Source organism: Heterodontus francisci, chromosome 34 (genome assembly GCF_036365525.1).
Source record: "Heterodontus francisci isolate sHetFra1 chromosome 34, sHetFra1.hap1, whole genome shotgun sequence".
In the NCBI taxonomy this organism is placed as follows: Eukaryota; Metazoa; Chordata; class Chondrichthyes; order Heterodontiformes; family Heterodontidae; genus Heterodontus; species Heterodontus francisci.
Window position 1 is genome coordinate 29,964,823 of NC_090404.1, and position 22,823 is coordinate 29,987,645.

General features: G+C 47.3%; 1 protein-coding gene across 3 annotated transcripts in view; it reads left to right on the forward strand.

Moving 5' to 3' along the window:
- LOC137349295 (zinc finger protein 850-like) overlaps positions 1–10,661 on the forward strand; it is a 107,756-nt gene extending 97,095 nt beyond the window's left edge. Inside the window, exon 7 of one of the 3 annotated variants that reach the window (XM_068014837.1) lies at positions 9,862–10,661. In XM_068014837.1, the coding sequence (XP_067870938.1) occupies positions 9,862–10,464 (603 nt within the window). In that variant the 3' untranslated portion in view covers positions 10,465–10,661. Of the gene's footprint in view, positions 1–9,782 lie in introns of all 3 variants that reach the window. The other 2 variants (XM_068014838.1, XM_068014839.1) reach the window with 2 other exon arrangements.
- The last annotated feature ends 12,162 nt before the right edge of the window (positions 10,662–22,823 follow it).

The following is a 22,823-nucleotide window of genomic DNA, read 5'->3' on the forward strand; positions in this document are numbered from 1 at the left end:
ATGTTTGGAGCATGCGCATTGCGAATGATGGCTGTGGAGCGACATTTGGGACTCGCATCGGTAAACCACCGGATTTCCAGTTCTTTTGGAGGAACTAAAGATTAATAAACTGTCGCATCAAAGGACCAAACTTTAAAGGAAACTGAGCTCAGTTATAAAGGGGCCTGGGGGAGGGGAGGGAGGAACCATTTGGAACACAGCACAGGGCAGGAGGTCCCCCCTCCCCCACTCCCTGGTTCCACAAAGACTCCCCTTGGACTGGGCCACACCTGGGCAGGGCTGGCTCAAGGTGCAGGAAGCTGATAGGCTGAGCTGTGGACTGGGAGGAGTGGGGGGTTTGACTGACAGGCCTGGGGAGGGGGATATCAGGGCAGGTACACACACTGCTCCCCCTTTTCCTCCTGGGATCTTTTACTGGAGTCGTGTTGCTGAGTGTTTCTAAACTCTGTCTCCCTATCCCGGTAATGTAGGTGGATTGTAGGTTGCTGTGAGTGTTGGACTATATTGCCTCTCCTCATTCTTCCTCCTTCTCCCACTCTGAGTTCCAGGCTCCAGCAGCTCGATGTGCCTGAAACGTTTACTCTATTTCTTTCTTCGCAGATGCTGCCTGACCTGCTGAGTATTTCCAGCATTTTCTCTTTTTATTTCAGATTTCCAGCATCCTCAGTATTTTGCTTTTGTTTTATTGCAAGCATTGCTCACAGAACTGAGTCGAGAAACACAGATGGACCAATTAAGAGCCAGTTGGTATTGGGGTGGGTGTTGGATATGGAACTCGGTCTCTGACCTGTGTCGATCCTTTTGCTGCATCAGTAACTTAAACAGAGTTGTACCAGTAATATGCTGCAACACAAACTACAAAGGAAACAGAACTAAATCAAAATAAAATGTAATTCCTCGTGCTGATGATACACTCCAGTCCCTCTGGTGCCCATCAGTCGCAGAAGGGCCCAAACTTACAGGCAGACACGTGTGCTCCCTCTCCAGAGACGCGTGGGCACAGATGTAGCCACAGAAGAGAGAAAGGGAGTCTGATTGGCCAACCCAATAACATGCGGTAGAGTGGAGCGATGAAACCTGGGTTCACGGCCACCATCTTTATAGGAGGCAGTGTGCATCAGGGCGCATGTGTGGTCATCCTGGGCCAGGAAGCGGGAGGAGAGACTTGTAAATTTCTATCCTGGACTGACAGTGATGGCTTTTGTAATTTCCTTTCACAGGTGCTAAGAAGGCGAGGATTTGCAGACGCGAAACTCGAATGAAGCATCACGTAAAGATCTGACAGAGTTCCTCAATTCATCATTGCTGAACAACATAGGTCTTTGAATGTGGAAGGAAAAAGGTTTGTCTGTTCTATTTATTTATATTTAGAGATACAGCACTGAAACAGGCCCTTCGGCCCACCGAGTCTGTGCCGACCAACAACCACCCGTTTATACTAACCCTGCAGTAATCCCATATTCCCTATCACCTACCTACACTAGGGGCAATTTACAACGGCCAATTTACCTATCAACCTGCAAGTCTTTGGTTGTGGGAGGAAACCGGAGCACCCGGCGAAAACCCACGCGGTCACAGGGAGAACTTGCAAACCGCGCACAGGCAGCACCCAGAATCGAACCTGGGTCCCTGGAGCTGTGAGGCTGCAGTGCTAACCACTGCGCCACAGTAAAGACTTCAATTATCAGTGTGACTGGAAAAGCACTGAGATACACAAATCCCTGGTTAGACCACACCTGGAGCACTGTGTTCAGTTCTGGGCACCACACCTTAGGAAGGATTTATTGGCCTTGGGAGTGCAACGTAGATTTACCTGAATGATACCTGGACTCCAAGGGTTATATTACAAGGAGAGGTTACACAAATGAATCATAGAGTCATTACAGCAGCCCTTTAGCTCCATGACAACCAGTCAGTCACATTGTCCTCCTCTAACTCCATAGCCCTACAGGTTTATTTCCCTCAATTGCCCATCCAGTTTTCTTTTGAAATCATTGATCGTTTCTGCTTCCACCACCCTTGAGGGCAGCAGGAGCATTACCAGGATCTGCAGCAGATGGCGAGTTCCAGGTCATTAACACTGGCTGTGTAAAGGAAGTTCTTACTCACATCCCTGTATCTCTTGCCCAAAACCTTAATCTGTGTCCCCTAGTGCTTGTACCATCAGCTAATGGGAACAGCTTTTCTTCGTCTACCTTATCTTAACCTGTCATAATCTTGTCCACCTCTATCAGACTTCCCCTCAATCTGCTTTGTTCCGAGAAGAAGAAACCCAGCTTCTCCAACCTAACCTTGTAATTAAATTCCCTCATTCACAGAACCATTTCTGGTAAATCTCCTCTGCACCCTCTCCAAGACCTTCCCATCCTTCCTAAAGTGTGGATACCAGAACTCGATGCAATACTCTATTTGGGGCTGAACCAGAACTTTATAAAGGTTCAACATATAACTTCTTAGATTTTGTGTTCAAGACCTCAATTTGTGAAGCCTAAGTTCCCATATACTTTGCAAATTACTTCCTAAATATTTCCTGCCATCCTCAAAGATCTATGCACATGGGCCCCTTGCTCCCTCTGTCCCTGCACACTCTTTATGACTGTGCCATTAAATATATATTGCCTCTCCCTCTGCCTTGTGTGAAGTTGCATCACATCATGATGGTTGTATTCCCTGGAATTTGGAAGATTAAGGGGTGATTTTAAGAAAGTTTTCAAGATATTAGTTGAAACTGATAGGACAGAGAGAACCTATTTCCATTGTTTGGGATACCTAGTACTAGGGCTCATAATATAAAAGTTAGAGCCAGACATTTCATTCATCCACACCCGGGCCCTGTAAACCCGAGCATTAATCCACCCAGAGGTCCTGTAAACTCGAGCATTAATCCACCCCTGGGCCCTGTAAACCCGAGCATTAATCCACCCCTGGGCCCTGTAAACCCGAGCATTAATCCACCCCTGGGCCCTGTAAACCCGAGCATTAATCCACCCCTGGGCCCTGTAAACCCGAGCATTAATCCACCCCTGGGCCCTGTAAACCCAAGCATTAATCCAGCCCTGGGCCCTGTAAACCCAAGCATTAATCCAGCCCTGGGTCTTGTAAACCCGAACATTAATCCACCCCTGGGCCCTGTAAACCCGAGCATTAATCCACCCCTGGGCCCTGTAAACCCGAACATTAATCCACCCCTGGGCCCTGTAAACCCGAGCATTAATCCACCCCTGGGCCCTGTAAACCCGAGCATTAATCCACCCCTGGGCTCTGTAAACCCGAGCATTAATCCACCCCTGGGCTCTGTACACCCGAGCATTAATCCACCCTGGGCTCTGTAAACCCGAGCATTAATCCACCCCTGGGCTCTGTAAACCCGAGCATTAATCCACCCCTGGGCCCTGTAAACGCGAGCATTAATCCACCCCTGGGCCCTGTAAACGCGAGCATTAATCCACCCCTGGGCTCTGTAAACGCGAGCATTAATCCACCCCGGGCTCTGTAAACGCGAGCATTAATCCACCCCTGGGCTCTGTAAACGCGAGCATTAATCCACCCCTGGGCTCTGTAAACGCGAGCATTAATCCACCCCTGGGCTCTGTAAACGCGAGCATTAATCCACCCCTGGGCTCTGTAAACGCGAGCATTAATCCACCCCTGGGCCCTGTAAACGCGAACATTAATCCACCCCTGGGCCCTGTAAACCCGATCATTAATCCACCCCTGGGCCCTGTAAACGCGAGCATTAATCCACCCCTGGGCCCTGTAAACGCGAGCATTAATCCACCCCTGGGCCCTGTAAACGCGAGCATTAATCCACCCCTGGGCCCTGTAAACGCGAGCATTAATCCACCCCTGGGCCCTGTAAACGCGAGCATTAATCCACCCCTGGGCCCTGTAAACGCGAGCATTAATCCACCCCTGGGCCCTGTAAACGCGAGCATTAATCCACCCCTGGGCCCTGTAAACCCGAGCATTAATCCACCCCTGGGCCCTGTAAACCCGAGCATTAATCCACCCCTGGGCCCTGTAAACCCGAGCATTAATCCACCCCTGGGCCCTGTAAACCCGAGCATTAATCCACCCCTGGGCCCTGTAAACCCGATCATTAATCCACCCCTGGGCCCTGTAAACCCGAGCATTAATCCACCCCTGGGCCCTGTAAACCCGAGCATTAATCCACCCTGGGCCCTGTAGATTTAAATATTAGTCCACCCCTGCTGTACGTACACAGAGTTACAGCCCAGAAACTGGATTTTCGACCCCACTAGTCTGTGCTAGTGTTTATAATCCACATGATCCTCCTCCCAATCTAATTACCTCATCCTCACTCTGCCCCCATATCCCTCTATTCCCTTCTCCCTCATAAATGTATTGAGCCTCCCCTTAAACACATCATTGCTATCTGCATCAACCACTCCACATGGCAGTGAGTTCCACATTCTCACCACTCTCTGAGTAGAGAAATTCCTCCTAAGTTCTCTATTTGACCTGTTAATGTCTGTATTATATTGCTGCCCCCTTGTTCTGACTGACTGATAATTTTAAAGACCTCTATCAGATCTCCTCCTCGTCTTCTCTTTCCCAGAGAAAGGAGCCCCAGCCTGCTCAATCTTGCTGGATAGTAACATCCTCTCTGGTGACATCTTTGTAAATCTATTCTGCACTTTCTTCAGTCTTCAATATCCTTTTTTAATCTGGAGACCAGAACTGCTCACAGTCCTTCTAAGTGAGGTTCTCTATAAATTTAACATTCCCTCCCTGCTGTTACATTGTATTCCTCTAGATAAGAACATAGAGCAAGTAACTTGATGTCTGTCGTGGGGAGGGTGTTAGAATTGATCATTAAGGAGGCTATAGCTGGGCACTTAGAAAAACTCAAGGTAATCGGGAATAGTCAGCATGGTTTTGTGAAAGGTAAGTCATGTTTAACCAATTTATTGGAGTTCTTTGAAGGAGTAACATGCACTGTGGATAAAGGAGAGCCCATTGACGTACTGTACTTGGATTTCCAGAAGGCATCTGACAAGGTGCTACATAAAAGGTGTAGGGGGGTAACATAGTAGCATGGATAGAAGATTGGCTGGCTGGCAGAAAACAGTCTGCATAAATAGGTCCTTTTCTGATTGGCAGCATGTGACGAGTGGAGTCACGCAGGGGTCTGTGCTGGGGCCTGAATTTTTCATAATTTATATCAATGTCTTAGATGAGGAGAGCGATGACATGGTAGCTAAATTTGCACATGACACAAAAATAGGTGGAAAAGTATGTTGTGAAGAGGATATAAGGAGGTTGCAGACTGATCTAGATAGATTGAGTGAGTGGGCAAAAATCTGGCAGATGGAGTATAATGTGGGAAAATGCGAAGTTGTTCACTTTGTCAGGAAGAATAAAAAAGCAGAGTATTACTTTAAATGGAGAATGACTGCAGAATTCCGAGGTGCAGAGGGATCTAGGTGTTCTAGTGCATGAGTCACAAAAGGCTAGTATGCAGGTACAACAAGTAATAAAGAAGACTAATGGAATGCTATCCTTTATTACGAGAGGAATTGAAAATAACAGGATGTTATGCTTCAGTTATACAGGGCATTGGTGAGACCACATCTCGAATACTGTGTGTAGTTTTGGTCTCCTTATTTAAGGAAGAATGTAAATGCGTTGGAGGTGGTTCAGAGAAGGTTTACGAGATTGATACCTGGAATGAGGGGGTTGTCTTATGAGGAAAGATTGGACAGACAGGGCTTGTTTTCACTGGAGTTTAGAAGATTGAGGGGAGGCTTGATTGAAGTATATAAGATCCTGAACGGTTTTGGTAAGGTGGATGTGGAAAGGATGTTTCCTCTTGTGGGGGAGTCCAGAACTCAGGGGCACTGTTTTAAAATTAAGGCTTGCCCTTTTAGGACAGAGACAAGGAGAAACTTTTTCTCTCAGAAGGTTGTGAATCTTTGGAATTCACTGCCTCAGAAGATGGTGGAGGTGTGGTCATTGAATATTTTTAAGGCGGAGGTTGATAAATTCTTGTTAGGCAACAGGATCAAAGATTGTCGGGGGTAGATGGGAGTGTGGAACTCGAGACAGAAACAGATCAGCTATGATCTTACTGAAAGGCAGAGAAGGCTCGATGGGCTGAATGGCCTACTTCTGCTCCTAATTCGTATGGTCAGACGGTATGGTCGTAACATCAGCTCTTTGTTTGCTCTCTTATCGACTTGTGTTGCTACTTTTATTGATTTATGTATCTCTGTTCCCAGATCTCTTTGTTCCTCTGCTTCATTAATTTCTTACATTCTAACCAATAACTGGCCTCCTTATTCCTCTTCCCAAAATGAACCAGTTCACTTTTCACGGTGTTGAATTTCATTTCCCATTTATCTGTCCAGTCTGCCAGCCTGTTTATTGTACTTCACACCATAGTTGATGGCCCGAGCACTCAGGTTTCTTAAAATTTATTTAATAATTTCATTCATTGCCTCTCCGGCCCTAGTCTCCATGGGATGACACATAAATAATCATCCATTCAGCAATTGGAGCTTTCACTGGCGGATTAATTACCCAGGACTCCCCAGGGGTCAGAAAGTCCCCTATCAGTGATTACAGGAGCCCAGTGCACCAGCGCAGGATCAGACTGCGCTCTGAGCATGCCCAGTGTAGGTGGAGGCAACAGACTGAGACGGAACAGGCGGCTCGGGAGGCGGGTGGAGATTGTGGACGCAGGGGAGGACTTGGACCCGTGAGTGGGCTGGGAAGCTTCATTAACACCTGGGGTCGGCCTGAGGCTCCGAATAAGAGGCCACAGGCCCCGGGTTTACCCCACGGTGACGGGTCCGGGAGACGCACTGACCGCAAACTTCAAAGCCGAGTCTCCTCATAGGACATTCCCACCACCCCAGGAACCAGTCTGGTGAACTTTGCACTCTGTCTGCGACCAGTATATTCTTCCTTCCTTAAGGAGACCAAAACTACACAGTACTGCAGATGTGGTCTCACCAAGGCTCTATACAATTGCAGCAGGACTTCTGCACTCAAATAATTTTTGTTCTTGCCTCTCTGGGCCCAATCTCCATGGGATGACACAAAAATAATCATTCATTCAGCACTTGGAGCTTTCAATGGCAGATTAATTACCCAGGGCTCCCCAGGGGTCAGAAAGTCCCCTATTAATGACTGCAGGAGCCCAGTGCACGGGCCCGGGATCGGACTGTGCGCTGTGTGAGTGGTGGCAACAGACTGAGGCGGCTCGGGCGGTGGGAGGAGATTGTAGGCGCAGGGGAGGAATTGGAGCCAGGGGTGGGCTGGGAAGCCTCAAATAAGAGGCCACAGGCCCCGTGTTTACCCCGCATTGATAGGCCCAGGAGTCGCGCTGACCATCATCTTCAACAGGACACGGTCAGGGCGCATGGGTGGCAACGTGGTAGGAACATTGGAAATAGAAGGAGTAGGCCATTCGGCCCATTGAGCCTGCTCTGCCATTCAACTAGATCATGGCTGATCTTCCTCAATGCCATTTTCCCACACTATCCCCATATTCCTTGATATCTTTAATAGCTAGAAAGCTTTCGATCTCTGTCTTGAACATACTCAATGACTGAGCCTCCACTGGGGTCGAGAATTTCAAAGATTCACCACAATCTGAGTGAAGCAATTCCTCCTCATCTCCGTTCTAAATGGTCTACCTCTTATTCTGAGACTGTGCCCCTGCTTCCCAAACCCGCAGCCAAGGGAAACATCCTTCCTGCATCAGCCCTGTCACGCCCTGTAAGAATTTTGTTATGCTTCTATGAGATCACCTCTCATTCTTCAAAACTCTGAAGAAGATAGGCCGAGCCTCCTCATCGGATAATCCCACCACCCCAGGAATCAGTCTGGTGAACTTTCATTGCACTCCCTCTATGGCAATTAAATCCATCCTTCGGTAAGGAGACGAAAACTGTACACAATACTGCAGATGTGGTCTCACCAAGGTTCTAATCAACCACAGCAAGACTTCTTTGCATCTGGACTCAAATCCTTTTGAAATAAAGGCCAAAATACCATTTTTCTTCCTAATTGCTTGCTGCACCTGCATGTTAGCTTTCAGTGAGTTATTAACAAGGACAGTCAGGTCCTTTTGGATATCAACACTTCCCAGTCTCTCACCATTTAAGAAACACTCTGCATTTCTGTTTTTCCTATTAAAGTGGATAACTTCATATTTTTCCACATTATATTCCGTCTGCCATGTTCTTGCCCACTCACAGAGACTTTCTAAATCCCCTTGAAGTCTCTTTCCATCCTCTCACAACTCTCATTCCCACCTAGTTTTGTGTCATCAGCAAACTTGGAAATATTACATTTAATGCCTGCATACAAATCATTGATACAGATTGTGAATAGCTGGGGTCCAAGCACTGATCCTTGCAGTACCCTCTAGTCACAGCCTGCCAACCTGAAAATGGCCTGTTTATTCCTACTCTCTGTTTTCTGTCCATTAACCAATTCCCAATCCATGCCTTTATATTACCTCCAATCCCAGCCTGTATATTACCTCCAATCCCATGTGCTCTAATTCTATTGACTAACCTCTTGTGTGGGACTTTATCGAAAGCCTTCTGAAAATCTAAATATACCAAATCCACTGGTTCTCCCTTATCTGTTCTGCTGATTACATCCTCCAACTCCAACAGGTTTGTCAAACACGATTTTCCATTCATAAATCCATGTTGACTATGCCCAATCAGATCATTATTATCCAAGTGTCCATTTATCACGTCCTTTCGGATAGATTCTAGCATTTTCCCTACTACTGATGCCAGGCTAACAGGTCTGTAGTTCCCTGTTTTCTCTCGCCCTCCTTTCTAAAATAGTGAGGTTACATTTGCTACCTTCCAACCTTCAGGAACTATTTCAGAGTCTATAGAATTTTGGAAGATGATCACCAATGCATCTCCTGTCTCTCCAGCCACCTCTTTCAATATTCTGGGATGTAGATCATCAAGTCCAGGGGATTTATCAACTGTCAGTCCCATTAATTTCTCCAATACTACTTTTTTACAAATACTAATTTAATTCAGTTCCTTATTCTCACTAGTCCCTTGGTTCTCTAGTATTCCTGAGAGCTTTTCTGTATCTTCCTCCGTGAAGACAGATACCAAGTATTTGTTTAGTCTCTCTGCCATTTTCTTATTCCCCATTATAAGTTCCCCTGTCTCTGCCTGTAATGGGCCCACACTTGTCTTTGCTGATCTTTTCCTTTTAACATACCCATGGAAACACTTACAGTCTGTTTTTGTTTCCTGCTAGTTTACTTTCATATTATATTTACTCTTTGCCAGTTTCTTTGTCCTCCTTTGCTGAATTGTAAAATGTTCCCAATCCTCAGGCTTACTGCGTTTTTTTGGCAACTTTATAAGCCTCTTCCTTTGATCTAATACAATCTTGAACTTCTCTTGTTAACCAGGGTGGGATCACTTTTCCTGCTGAGTTTTTGTGCCTCAAAGGAATGTAAATGTGTTGTAAAGCTTGTATTAATTCTTTAAATGTTAGCCATTGCCTGTCTATTCTCATAACTTCTAATGTAGTTTCCTAATCTACCACAGCCAACCTGAATATCATCAGATTTTGAACATGGAAGGAAAAAGCACTGATCACAGTGGAGAGAAACTGTACACGTGTTGTGTGTGTGGACAAGGTTTCAGCCGATCATCAGGCCTTTCGAAACACAAGTGCAGCCGCACTGGGGAGAAACAGTGTAAACATGGGGACTCTGGAAAGGGACTTAATTATCCAATTGAGCTGGAAACTCATCCAAGCAGTCACACCTTGGAGAGGCCGTTCACCTGCTCAGTTTGCGGCAAGGGATTCACGAAATCATCCAACCTGCTGACACACCAGCGAGTTCACACTGGGGAGAGGCCGTTCAGCTGCTCAGATTGTGGGAAGGGATTCACTCGGTTATCCAGCCTTCTGACACACCAGCGAGTTCACACTAGCGAGAGGCCATTCACCTGCTCAGATTGTGGAAAGGGATTCACTCAGTTATCCAACCTGCTGAGACACCAGCGAGTTCACACTGGGGAGAGGCCGTTTGCCTGCTCCGAGTGTGGGAAGGGATTCATTAATTCATTCAATCTACTGGAACACCAGCGAGTTCACACTGGGGAGAGACCTTTTAAATGTTCAGACTGTGGGAATTGCTATAAAAGTTCCACTGAACTGATGTCCCATCAACGTGTTCACACTGACGAGAGACCGTTCAGGTGCTCTCACTGCGGGACTGGGTTCAGGCAATTAGGCAACCTCACTGCACACCAGCGCACTCACACTGGGGAGAGGCCGTTCACCTGCTCCGAGTGTGGGAAGGGATTCACTCGGTCATCGATCCTGCTGACACACCAGCGAGTTCACACTGGGGAGAGGCCGTTCACCTGCTCAGAGTGTGGGAAGGGATTCACTCAGTCATCCAACCTGCTGAAACATCAGCGAATTCACAAGTAACTGCAATGAATGGATTCTTCTGTTCATCACCTCCATGCCTGAACTATGTTCAATGGGGTCTGTTTCTGCTGATGATAACCCCTACTTCACCTGCTGGAAGTGCATCCGTCTCCAGCTCCTATCAGACCGTGTTAGGGAATTGGAGCTGGAGCTGGATGAACTGAGGATCATTCGGGAAGCTGAGGGGTTGATAGATAGAAGCTACACGGAGGTCGTTACTCCACAAATCAAAGGCAGCTGGGTAACAGTTAGAGGTGGGAAGAGGTCAGTGCAGGGATCTCCTGTGGTCGTTCCCCTCAACAACAAGTATACAGTTTTAGATACTGTTGGGGGGGACGGCCTATCGGGGGCAGGCTGCAGTGACCGGGCCTCTGGCACGGGGTCCTGCACTGTGGCTCAGAAGGGAAGGAGGGAGAATGGGAGAGCACTAGTCATCGGGGACTCGATGGTGAGGAGTACGGACAGGCGGTTCTGTGGGCGCAGGCGAGACGCACGGATGGTTTGTTGCCTCCCTGGTGCCAGGGTCCGTGATGTTTGTGATCGCGTCTTCAGGATCCTTAAAGGGGAGGGGGAGCAGCCAGAGGTCGTGGTGCACATTGGCACCAACGACGTAGGAAGGAAGGGTGGCACAGATGTTAGAAGTGAGTTTAGGGAGTTAGGCTGGAAGCTGAAAGCTCGGACGGACAGAGTTGTTATCTCTGGTTTGTTGCCGGCGCCACGTGATAGTGAGGCTAGGAATAGGGAGAGAGCACAGCTGAACACGTGGCTGCAGGAATGGTGTAGGAGGGAGGGCTTCCAGTTCTTGGATAATTGGACTGCATTCTGGGGAAGATGGGACCTGTTCAAACAGGACGGGCTGCATCTGAACCAGAGGGGCACCAATATCCTGGGAGGGAGGTTTGCTAGTACTGTTCGGGAGGGTTTAAACTAGTTTGGGAGGGGGATGGGAACCGGACTTGTAATCCAGGGACCAGTGGGTCCACTCAGAAAGACAAAGAGTGTAGTGAGGTATTGGGGAAGGTAGCACTGTCACAGAGGACAGATGGGCACGGAGAAGGGTTAAAGTGCGTATACTTCAACGCAAGAAGCATCAGGAATAAGGTGAGTGAATTGAAGGCGTGGATGGGCACTTGGGACTACGATGTTGTGGCCATCACTGAAACGTGGATAGGTGAGGGGGAGGAATGGTTTTTGGAGGTACCTGGTTATAGATGTTTTCATAAGATTAGGAATGGTGGTAAAAGAGGTGGGGGGGTGGCATTGTTAGTTAGAAATAGTGTAACAACTGCTGAAAGAATTTTCGAGGAGGATCTGCCGACTGAGGCACTGTGGGTTGAGGTCAGGAACAGGAAAGGAGCAGTCACCTTGATGGGAGTTTTCTATAGGCCCCCCAATAGCAGCAGGGAGGTGGAAGAGCAGATTGGGAAACAGATTTTGGAAAGGAGCAGAAGTCACAGGGTAGTAATTATGGGGGATTTCAACTTCCCAAATATTGATTGGCAACTCTTTAGATCGAATAGTTTGGATGGGGTAGTGTTTGTGCAGTATGTCCAGGAAGCTTTTCTGACTCAGTATGTAGACTGCCCGACCAGAGGGGAGGCAATATTGGATTTGGTACTAGGTAATGAACCAGGGCAAGTGATAGAGCTGTTGGTGGGCGAGCACTTTGGAGATAGTGATCACAATTCTGTAGCATTCACTGTGGTAATGGAGAGGGATAGGTATGTGCAACAGGGCAAGGTTTACAATTGGGGGAAGGGTAGATATGATGCTGTCAGGCAGGAACTGAGGAGCATAAGTTGGGAGCATATGCTGGCAGGGAAGGGCACGGTCGAAATGTGGAACTTTTTCAAGGAGCAGATAGTAGGGGCCATTGATAAGCATGTCCCTGTCAGACAGGGAAGGGATGGTCATGTGAGGGAACCGTGGTTGACAAGAGAGGTTGAGAGTCTTGTTAGGAAGAAGAAGGATGCGTATATAAAGTTGAGGAAAAAGGGCACAGGCATAGCTCTGGAGGGATACAAGATGGCCAGGAAGGATCTGAAGAAAGGGATTAGGAGAGCTAAGAGAGGGCATGAAAAATGCTTGGCGGGTAGGATAAAAGAAAACCCCAAGGCCTTTTATGCGTATGTCAGAAATATGAGGATGACTAGGGGGACCATAGGTCCGGTCAAGGACAATAGCGGGAGACTGTGTGTTGAGCCGGAAGAGATAAGTGAGGTTTTGAATGAGTACTTCTCTTCGGTATTTACGAATGAGAAGGGGTGTATTACTGAAGAGGACGGTGGGAAGCAGACTGGTAAGCTCGAGGAAGTGCTCGTTAGGAGGGAAGATGTGTTGGGGTTTTTGAATAACTTGAAGATAGACAAGTCTCCCGGGCCTGACGGGGTATATCCAAGGATGTTATGGGAAGCAAGGGATGAAATTGCAGAGCCGCTGGCAATGATCTTTTCATCTTCTCTGCTGACGGGGGTGGTACCAGGTGATTGGAGGGTGGCAAATGTTGTGCCCCTGTTCAAGAAAGGGAATAGGAACAACCCTGGGAATTACAGGCCAGTTAGTCTTACTTCGGTGGTAGGCAAGTTGATGGAAAAGGTGCTGAGGGATAGGATTTCTGAGCATCTGGAAAGACACTGCTTGATTCGGGACAGTCAGCACGGTTTTGTGAGGGGTAGGTCTTGCCTCACAAGCCTGATTGAATTCTTTGAGCAGGTGACCAAGCAAGTGGATGAGGGTAAACCAGTGGATGTGGTGTACATGGATTTTAGTAAGGCATTTGATAAGGTCCCCCATGGTAGACTTATGGAGAAAGTCAGGAGGCATGGGATAGTGGGGAATGTGGCCAGTTGGATTAAGAATTGGCTAACTGATAGAAGGCAGAGAGTGGTCTTAGATGGTAAATACTCAGCCTGGAGCCCAGTTACCAGTGGCGTGCCGCAGGGATCAGTTCTGGGTCCTCTCCTGTTTGTGATTTTTATTAACGACTTGGATGAGGAAGTCGAAGGGTGGGTCAGTAAATTTGCAGATGATACAAAGGTTGGTGGAGTTGTGGATACCGAGGAGGGCTATTGTCGTCTGCAAAGGGACTTGGATAGGTTGCAGTGCTGGGCTGAAAAGTGGCAGATGGAGTTTAACCCTGAAAAGTGTGAGGTCGTTCATTTTGGAAGGACAAACATGAATGCAAAATACTGGGTTAACGGTAGGGTTCTTGGGCATGTGGAGGAGCAGAGAGACCTTGGGGTCTATGTGCATAGATCATTGAAAGTTGCAACTCAAGTGGATAGGGCTGTGAAGAAGGCATATGGGGTGTTAGCGTTCATTAGCAGAGGGATTGAATTTAAGAGCCGTGAGGTGATGATGCAGCTGTACAGGACCTTGGTAAGGCCTCATTTGGAGTACTGTGTGCAGTTCTGGTCGCCTCATTTTAGGAAGGATGTGGAAGCCTTGGAGAGGGTGCAGAGGAGATTTACCAGGATGTTGCCTGGAATGGAGAATAAGTCTTACGAGGAAAGGCTGAACATTCTAGGCCTCTTCTCATTAGAAAGGAGAAGGATGAGGGGTGACATGATAGAGGTTTATAAGATGATCAGGGGAATAGATAGGGTAGACAGTCAGAAACTTTTTCCCCGGGTGGAGCAAAGCGTTACAAGGGGTCATACATTTAAGGTGAAGGGTGGGAGATATAAGGGGGATGTCAGGGGAAGGTTCTTTACCCAGAGAGTGGTCGAGGCATGGAATGCCTTGCCCGGGGAAGTTGTTGAGTCAGAAACTTTAGGGACTTTCAAAAGGCTTTTGGATAGGTATATGGATAAAGGAGAATGATGGGGTATAGATTAAATTGTCCTTGACAGAGGACAAAGGATCGGCACAACATTGTGGGCCGAAGGGCCTGTTCTGTGCTGTATGTTCTATGTATAACTGGGCTGGGGTTGAATATTCTGGATGAAAGTCAAATAAATCAGCTTTGTGTTCACCACACAGTGTGTCAAGTCTTTTTACTATCTCTTACTCAAGTTATTTCCTTTTAGAAGTGCTCTCCCTTTCCCCTGTCTCCTCCAACAACTAGTGTGAGGAGCACATGGTCTCTTTGTCACTCAGGTTGAAATGATCTAATCAGCTGTCTCTGCTGCTTCCCTCCCTTCTGCTAGCCCATTGGGCCAAACTATCTTGAACACTCCTGTGTGTAGTGAGAGTTGAAGTTTGCAGAGGAGTAAAGGGCCGACTGGATGACTGGAAATCACATTATCCACAGATGTCTAGGTCAGAAGTGCTTCAAGAAGTGAAAAGAGGAAAATAATGCTTTTGAAAAGCTTTGGTGATCCAGCCCATTGAACTGGGAGGAATTTGGGGATCTTTGACTGCAAAGGATCATCAAAGAGGACTGCATAGGCTATCAGACCCAAAGACATGAAGCACCATTGCTGGCAGCTCCTCACTCAATGAGCACAGCTCCTGGCCTCTCCCTGCTCCTCAGTGCTTCCCACGCCATAGCTGGTTCTTGCATAATGTTGCTACTGCATCCAGTGAGCAAACACAGCTCCACGCTGTGTGCAGGAATACCTTCCAACAGTGTGTAGTGGCATTCAGTCACTTCAAGCACATCAGCAAGGATGTAAGAAAGAGTGGGGACATTGAAGGAGCAGGAGATGGAAACTGGTGACAGCAAGAAAGTGACCGGATGATATTTGAGGCAGGAAGAAAGGAGTGTCAATATGAAATTGGAGGGAGGGAGAAGGAATGTCAATGTGAAATTGGAGGGAGTGGGGAAGGAGTGTCAGTGTGAAATTGGAGGGAGGGGGAAGGAGTGTCAGTGTGAAATTGGAGGGAGGGGGAAGGAGTGTCAGTGTGAAATTGGAGGGAGGGGGAAGGAGTGTCAGTGTGAAATTGGAGGGAGGGGGAAGGAGTGTCAGTATAAAATTGGAGGGAGAGGGAAGGAGTGACAGTATGAAATTGGAGGGAGGGAGAAGGAGTGTCAGTGTGAAATTGGAGGGGGGGGGACAAGGAGTGTCAGTGTGAAATTGGAGGTGGGGAAGGAGTGTCAGTGTGAAATTGGAGGGAGGGAGAAGGAGTGTCAGTGTGAAATTGGGGGGGGGGGGACGACTGTCAGTGTGACAATGGAGGGAGGGGGAAGGAGTGTCAGTGTGAAATTGGAGGGAGGGGGAAGGAGTGTCTGTGAAATTGGAGGGAGAGGGAAGGAGTGTCAATATGAAATCGGGGAGGAGGGCGGGGGGAATGAGTGTTCATATGAAATTGGAGGGAGGGGGAAGGAAAGACGTGTGCGATAAAGGAACATCTGTAATTATGGGTGACTTTAGTCTGCATGTAGATTGGGCAAATCAAATTAGTCACAATACTGCAGAGGAGGAATTCTTGGAGTGTATGTGGGATAATCTTCTGGACCAATACGTTGAGGAACCAACTCAAGTGCAGGCCCTCCTAGACTAGGTATTGTGTAATGCGAGAGGAATAATTGACAGTCTAGTTGTGCAAGACGCCCTGGCGATGAGCGACCATAATATGATAGAACTCTTCATCAAGTTGCAGAGTGGTTCTGAGACTAGGATCCTGAATCATGGTAAAGGAAACTGCAAAGGTATGAAGCTCGAGTTGGCTACGATGGATTGAGAAACATTACCTAAAGGGATGATGGTGGAAAGGCAATGACAAACATTCAAAGAGCACATGGATGAACTGCAACAATTGTTTATTCTTGTCAAGTGCAAAAGTAAAATGGGAAAGGCAGCCAAATCATAGCTTACAAGGGATATTAACATAGCATTAGATCCAAGGAAAAGGCATATACATTCGCCAGAAAAAAAAACAACAGACCTGAGGATTGGGAACAGTTTAGAATTCAGCAAAGGAGGACCAAGGGATTGATTAAGAAGGGGAAAATAGAGTATGAGAGCAAGCTTGCAGGGAACATAAAAACTGACTGTAAAAGTTTCTATAGATACGTGAAGAGAAAAAGATTGGTGAAGACAAATGCAGGTCCCTTTCAGTCAGGAACAGGGGAATTTATTATGGGGAACAAAGAAATGGCTGACCGACTAAATGCATACTTTGGTTCTGTCTTCACAAAGGAGGATGCAAATATCATGCCAGGGCTTATTGAGAGAGAGGAACTGAAAGAAATCAGTATTAGTAGAGAAATGGTGTTGGGGAAATTGATGGGGATTTATTGGCCTTCAAACCCAGGGCCTGATGGAGTCCATCCCTGAGTACTTAAGGAAGTGACCCTAGCAATAGTGGATGCATTGGTGGTCATCTTCCAAGATTCTACAGACTCTGGAACAGTTCCTACAGATTTGAGGGGAGCTAATGTAACCCCACTGTTCAAAAAGGGAGGTAGAGAGAAAGCAGGGAATTATAGACCAGTCAGCCTGACGTGGGGAAAGTTCTACAGTCCATTATCAAAGATTTTATAGCAGAGCACCTGGAGAACAGTGGCAGAATCGGACAGAGTCAGACTGGATTTACGAAAGGGAAATCATGCTTGACAAATTACTAGAATTTTTCGAGGATGTAACTAGTAGAGTTGATGAGGGGGAGCCAGTGGATGTTGTTTACTTGGACTTTCAGAAGGCTTCTGACAAAGTCCCACATAAGAGATTAGCATGTAAAATTAAAGAGCATGGGATTTGGGGTAGTGTATTGCGATGGATAGAAAATTGGTTGGCAGACAGGAAACAAAGAGTAGGGATAAATGGGTCTTTTTCCAAATGGAAGGCAGTGACTAGTGGGGTACCACAGGGATTGGTGCTAGGCTGCAGCTATTCACAATATATATTAATGATTTAGATGAGGGAACTAAATGTAATATCTCCAAATTTGCAGATGACACAAAACTGGGTGGGAGGGTGAGTTGTGAGGAGGATGCATAGAGGCTTCAGGGTGATTTGGACAAGTTGAGTGAGTGAGAAAATGCATGGCAGATGCAGTATAATGTGGATAAATGTGAGGTTATCCATTTTGGTAGCAAAAACAGGAAGGCAGATTATTATTTGAATGGCTATAAACTGAGAGAGGGGAATATGCAGTGAGACCTGGGTGTTCTCGTATACCAGTCGCCGAAGGTAAGCATGCAGCTGCAACAGGCAGTAAAAAAGGCAAATGATATGTTGGCCTTCATAGCGAGAGGATTCAAGTACAGGAGCAGGGATGTCTTGCTGCAATTATGCAGGGCCTTGGTGAGGCCACACCTGGAATATTGTGTGCATTTTTGGCCTCCTTATCTGAGGAAGGATGTTCTTGCTATAGAGGGAGTGCAGCGAAGGTTTACCAGACTGATTCCTGGGATGGCGGGACTGAAGTATGAGGAGAGATTGAGTCAGTTAGGATTATACTTGCTGGAGTTTGTAACAGTGAGAGGGGATCTCATAGAAGCCTATAAAATTCTAACAGGATTTGACAGGGTAGATGCAGGAAGGATGTTCCTGATGGTGGGGGAGTCCAGAACCAGGGGTCATAGTCTAAGGATACGGGGTAAACCTTTCAGGACTGAGATGAGGAGAAATTTCTTCACCCAGAGAGCGGTGAGCCTGTGGAATTTGCTACCTCAGAAAGCAGTTGAGGCTAAAATATTGTATGTTTTCAAGAAGGAGTTAGATATAGCTCTTGGGTCTAAAGGGATCAAATGATATGGGGGGAATGCAGAAACACGTTTCTGAATTGGATGATCAGCCATGATCATAATGAATGCTGGAACAGGCTCCAAGGGCCGAATGGCCTGCTCCTGCTCCTATTTTCTTTGTTTCTATGTTTATTAAACATAAACTTAAACTCTAATTTGGTTGATGCCTTCGGATACACAATGCACCTATGCGAGCAGGCATATGTGATGCACACTGGCAAATAGGGACAGAAAGAGCAGAGGAAAAATAAAGTGGTACGGTTTGAAGCAATATCTGAAGAGTTGTTATTACGGTTCATCGAGCTCACTACAGAGTGACAATTGTCGGTAGATCTTGCTTTTTGTTGTGGCCCAGTATTCTTCTTAAACCTTGTTCACTTTAGGAGACTTTTCTCTCATGGGGTTCATGTGTCTTCAGTGGATTCAGTTACGTGAGAATGAGATGGGAGCAGGCATGAGAGCTCTTTTCATTGGCTGGAAGGTGGTGGTGCAGTGGTATTGTCACTGGATAAAACCATGGACACAGGGTATTACTCCAAGCACATGGGTTTGAATCCCACCACAGCAGAAGGTGAAATTTGAATTCAATTAATAAAAAAAAAATGGAATTAAAAAGCTAGTGTAATGAAGGCCATGAAGCCATTGTCGATTGTTGTAAAAAACCCATCTGGTTCACGAATGTCCTTTAGGAAAGGCAATCTGCTGTCCTTACCTGGTCTGACCTACATGCGACTCCAGACCCACAGCAATGTGGTTGACTCTTACATGCCCTCTGAAATGACCTCACAAGCCACTCAGTTGTATCTAACCACTACAAAGTCAATAAAAAGGAATGAAACCAGACGGACCACCCCGCATCGACCGAGGCACCAGAAACGACGACAGCAAACCCAGTCCTGTCGACCCTTCAAAGTCCTCCTTACTGACATCTGGGGCTTGTGCCAAAGTTGGGAGAGCTGTCGCACAGACTAGTCAAGGAACAGCCCGACATAGCCATACTCAGGGCACTGCCATCACGCTCTCCGGCTATGCCCTGTCCCACTGGCAGGACAAACGCAGCAAAGGTGGCAGTACAGTGGTATACAGTTGGGCGGGAGTTGCCCTGGGAGACCTCAACCTCGACTCTGGACCCCATGAAGTCTCATGGTATCAGGTCAAACATGGGGAAGGAAACCTCCTGCTGATTACCACCTACTGCCCTCCGTCAGCTGATGAGTCAGTACTCTTCCATGTTGAACACAACTTGGAGGAAGAACTGAGGGTGGCAAGGGCACAGAATATACTCTGGGTGGGGGACTTCAATGTCCATCACGAAGAGTGGCTCGGTCACACCACAACTGACCGAGCTGGCCGAGTCCTAAAGGAAATAGCTGCTAGACTGGGTCTGCGGCAGGTAGTGAGGGAACCAACAAGGGGGACAAACATACCCCATCTCGTCCTCACCAATCTGCCTGCCACAGATGCATCTGTCCATGACAGCATTGGTAGGAGTGACCACCGCCCAGCCCTTGTGGAGACGAAGTCCTGCCTTCACAAAGAAGATATCATCTATTGTGTTGTGTGGCACTATCACCGTGCTAAATGAGATAGATTTCGAACAGATCTAGCAATGCAAAACTGGGCATCCATGAGGTGTTGTAGGCCATCAGCAGCAGCAGAATTGTACTCAACGACAATCTGTAAACTCATGGCCCGGCATATCCCCCGCTCTACCATTACCATCAAGCCAGGAGACCAACCCTGGTTTAATGAAGAGTGCAGGAGGGCATGCCAGGAGCAGCACCAGGCATACCTCAAAATGAGGTGTCAACCTGGTGAAGCTACAACAGGGGACTACTTGCGTGCCAAACTGCGTAAGCAGCATGCGATAGACAGAGCTAAGCGATCCCATAACCAACGGATCAGATCTAAGCTCTGCAGTCCTGCCAGATCCAGCCGTGAATATTGGTGGACAATTAAACAACTAACTGGAGGAGGTGGCTCCACAAATATCCCCATCCTCAATGATGGGGGAGCCCAGCACATCAGTGTGAAAGATAAGGCTGAAGCATTTGCAACAATCTTCAGCCAGAAGTGCCGAGTTGATGATCCATCTCGGCCTCATCCTGAAATCCCCAGCATCACAGATGTCAGTCTTCAGCCAATCCGATTCACTCCACGTGATATCATGAAACAACATAAGGCACTGGATACTGCAAAGGTTATGGGCCCTGACAATATCCCAGCAATCACACTGAAGACCTGTGCTCCAGAACTTGCTGCTCTCCTAGCCAAGCTCTTCCAGTACAGCTACAACACTGGCATCTACTCGGCAATATGGAAAATTGCCCAGGTATGCCCTATACACAAAAAGCACGACAAGTCCAACCTGGCCAATTACCGCCCCATCAGTCTACTCTCGATCATCAGTAAAGTGATGGAAGGTGTCATCAACAGTGCCATCAAGTGGCACTTGCTTAGCAATAACTTGCTCAGTGACGCTCAGTTTGGTTTCTGCCAGGGTCACTCAGCTCCTGACCTCATTAAAGCCTTGGTTCAAACATGGACAAAAGAGCTGAACTCAAAAGGTGAGGTGAGAGTGACTGCCCTTGACATCAAGGCAGCATTTGACCGAGTATGGCATCAAGGAGCCCTAGCAAAACTGAAGTCAAAGCGAATTAGGGGGAAAACTCTCTGCTGGTTGGAGTCATACATAGCGCAAAGGAAGATGGTTGTCGTTGTTGGAGGTCAATCTTCTGAACTCCAGGACATCACTGCAGGAGTTCCTCAGGGTCGTGTCCTAGGCCCAACCATCTTCAGCTGCACCAAGGCTCCTTAGACAGCACCTTCCAAACTAGAATGACAAGGGCAGCAAATGCATGGGAACACCACCACCTGCAAGTTCCCCTCCAGGTCACACACCATCCTGACTTGGAACTATGTCACCGTTCCTTCCCTGTCGCTGGGTCAAAATCCAGGAATTTCCTCCCTCACAGCACTGTGGGTCTACCTACCCCACATGAACTGCAGCGGTTCAAGAAGGCAGCTCACCACCACCTTCTCAAGGGCAATTAATGATGGGCAATAAATGGTGGACTGGCCAGTGACGCCCACATCCCATGAATGCATAATAAAAAAAAAAATCTGGGAGCAAACAGATTTCTGCCAGTTCAAACATTGTCTCTACAATTTAAAACTCCCCAAGTTGGCCGGTAGGGTGGTCATGTGACCGGCTGTTTTGACTAGGTTTGTTCTGTGTATTGTGTAGGAGCAGGGTATAGCTCCTTTGTTCCAAGTAGTACCTGTTAATATGCACAAATGTCTTTCCAGCCAGGGGGCTGGCAACTCCTTGTAACAGGCCCTCTCTGCTTCCAAGCAACAATTTGAAATTTAATGTTCATGTGGTAAAATTAATGTGCCTCATTCTTGGTAGGTGGGGCCTGCATGATACGTTTCTAGCCTTTGCCAGTTCTGATGAAAGGTCATCGATCTGAAACGTTAACTCTGTTTCTCTCTCCACAGGTGCTGCCAGACCTGCAGAGTTTTACAGAACATTATGTTTTTTATCTCAGATTTACAGAGTCTGCAGTATTTTGCTTTTATTCCCTTTGTTTTTATTTGGAGTTTGTTACTTATTTTGGCTTCTTTTAGTTTGATTGGGCCACGTTTTGGGGAGGATGAGAGGAAAGAATTTTCCAGATTAACTAGAATTGTCTGTTCTGAGTTTCTATCTAGTACTGACAGTGAAGACTCTTGTAAATTCCTTTTACAGGGTGTGAGAAGGGAAGGCTGTGCAGATGGGAAACTCTAACCAAACATCTGTCTTGATTCATCAGGACCTGAATATCATCGGCCTTTGAATGTGGGAGGAGAAATGTTTGTCTGTTCTGTCTGTGGGAAACGATTTCAAACATCAGTGTGACTGGAAAAGCACCGAGACACACACACACACCCGAGTGAGAGTGTTCCAGTGACTGACTGTGGAAAGAGCTTTAACCAGTTACACAGCCTGAAAAAACATCACACCATTCACAGCGGGGAGAATCCGTACACGTGTTCTGTGTGTGGACGAGGCTTCAACTGATCAATCAACCTGGAGAGACACAAGGACACCCGCACCATGGAGAAACCATGGAAATGTAGAGCCTGTGAGTGGATTCAATTATCCATCCCAGCTGGAAACTCATCGATGCAGTCACACTGGGGAGAAGCCATTCACCTGCTCAGTGTGTAAGAAGGGATTCACTCAGTTAGGCAGGCTGCTGACACACCAGCGAGTTCACACTGGGGAAAGGCCCTTCACCTGCACTGAGTGTGGGAACAGGTTCACCTGTTCATCCACCCTGCTCACACACCAGCGAGTTCAGACTGAAGAGCCACCTTTCAAGTGCTCTCACTGCGGGACTGTGTTAAGGTGATCATCTGATCTCACTGCACACCAGCGTATTCACACTGCGGAGAGGCTGTTCACCTGTTCAGAGTGTGGGAAGGGATTCTCTCATTCATTCAAACCTGCTGACACACCAGCGACTTCACACTGGCGTGAGACCTTTCAAGTGCTCTCACTGCGGGACTGGGTCCAGGTGATCATCGCTGAACATCAGGGTATTCACACTGGGGAGAAGCCGTTTACCTGCTCCGTATGTGGGAAGGGATTTGCTCATTTATCCAATCTCCTGACACACCAGCGAGTTCACAGGTGACTGCAGGGGTTGGATTCTGCTGTACCGCTGCTGTTAATCACATC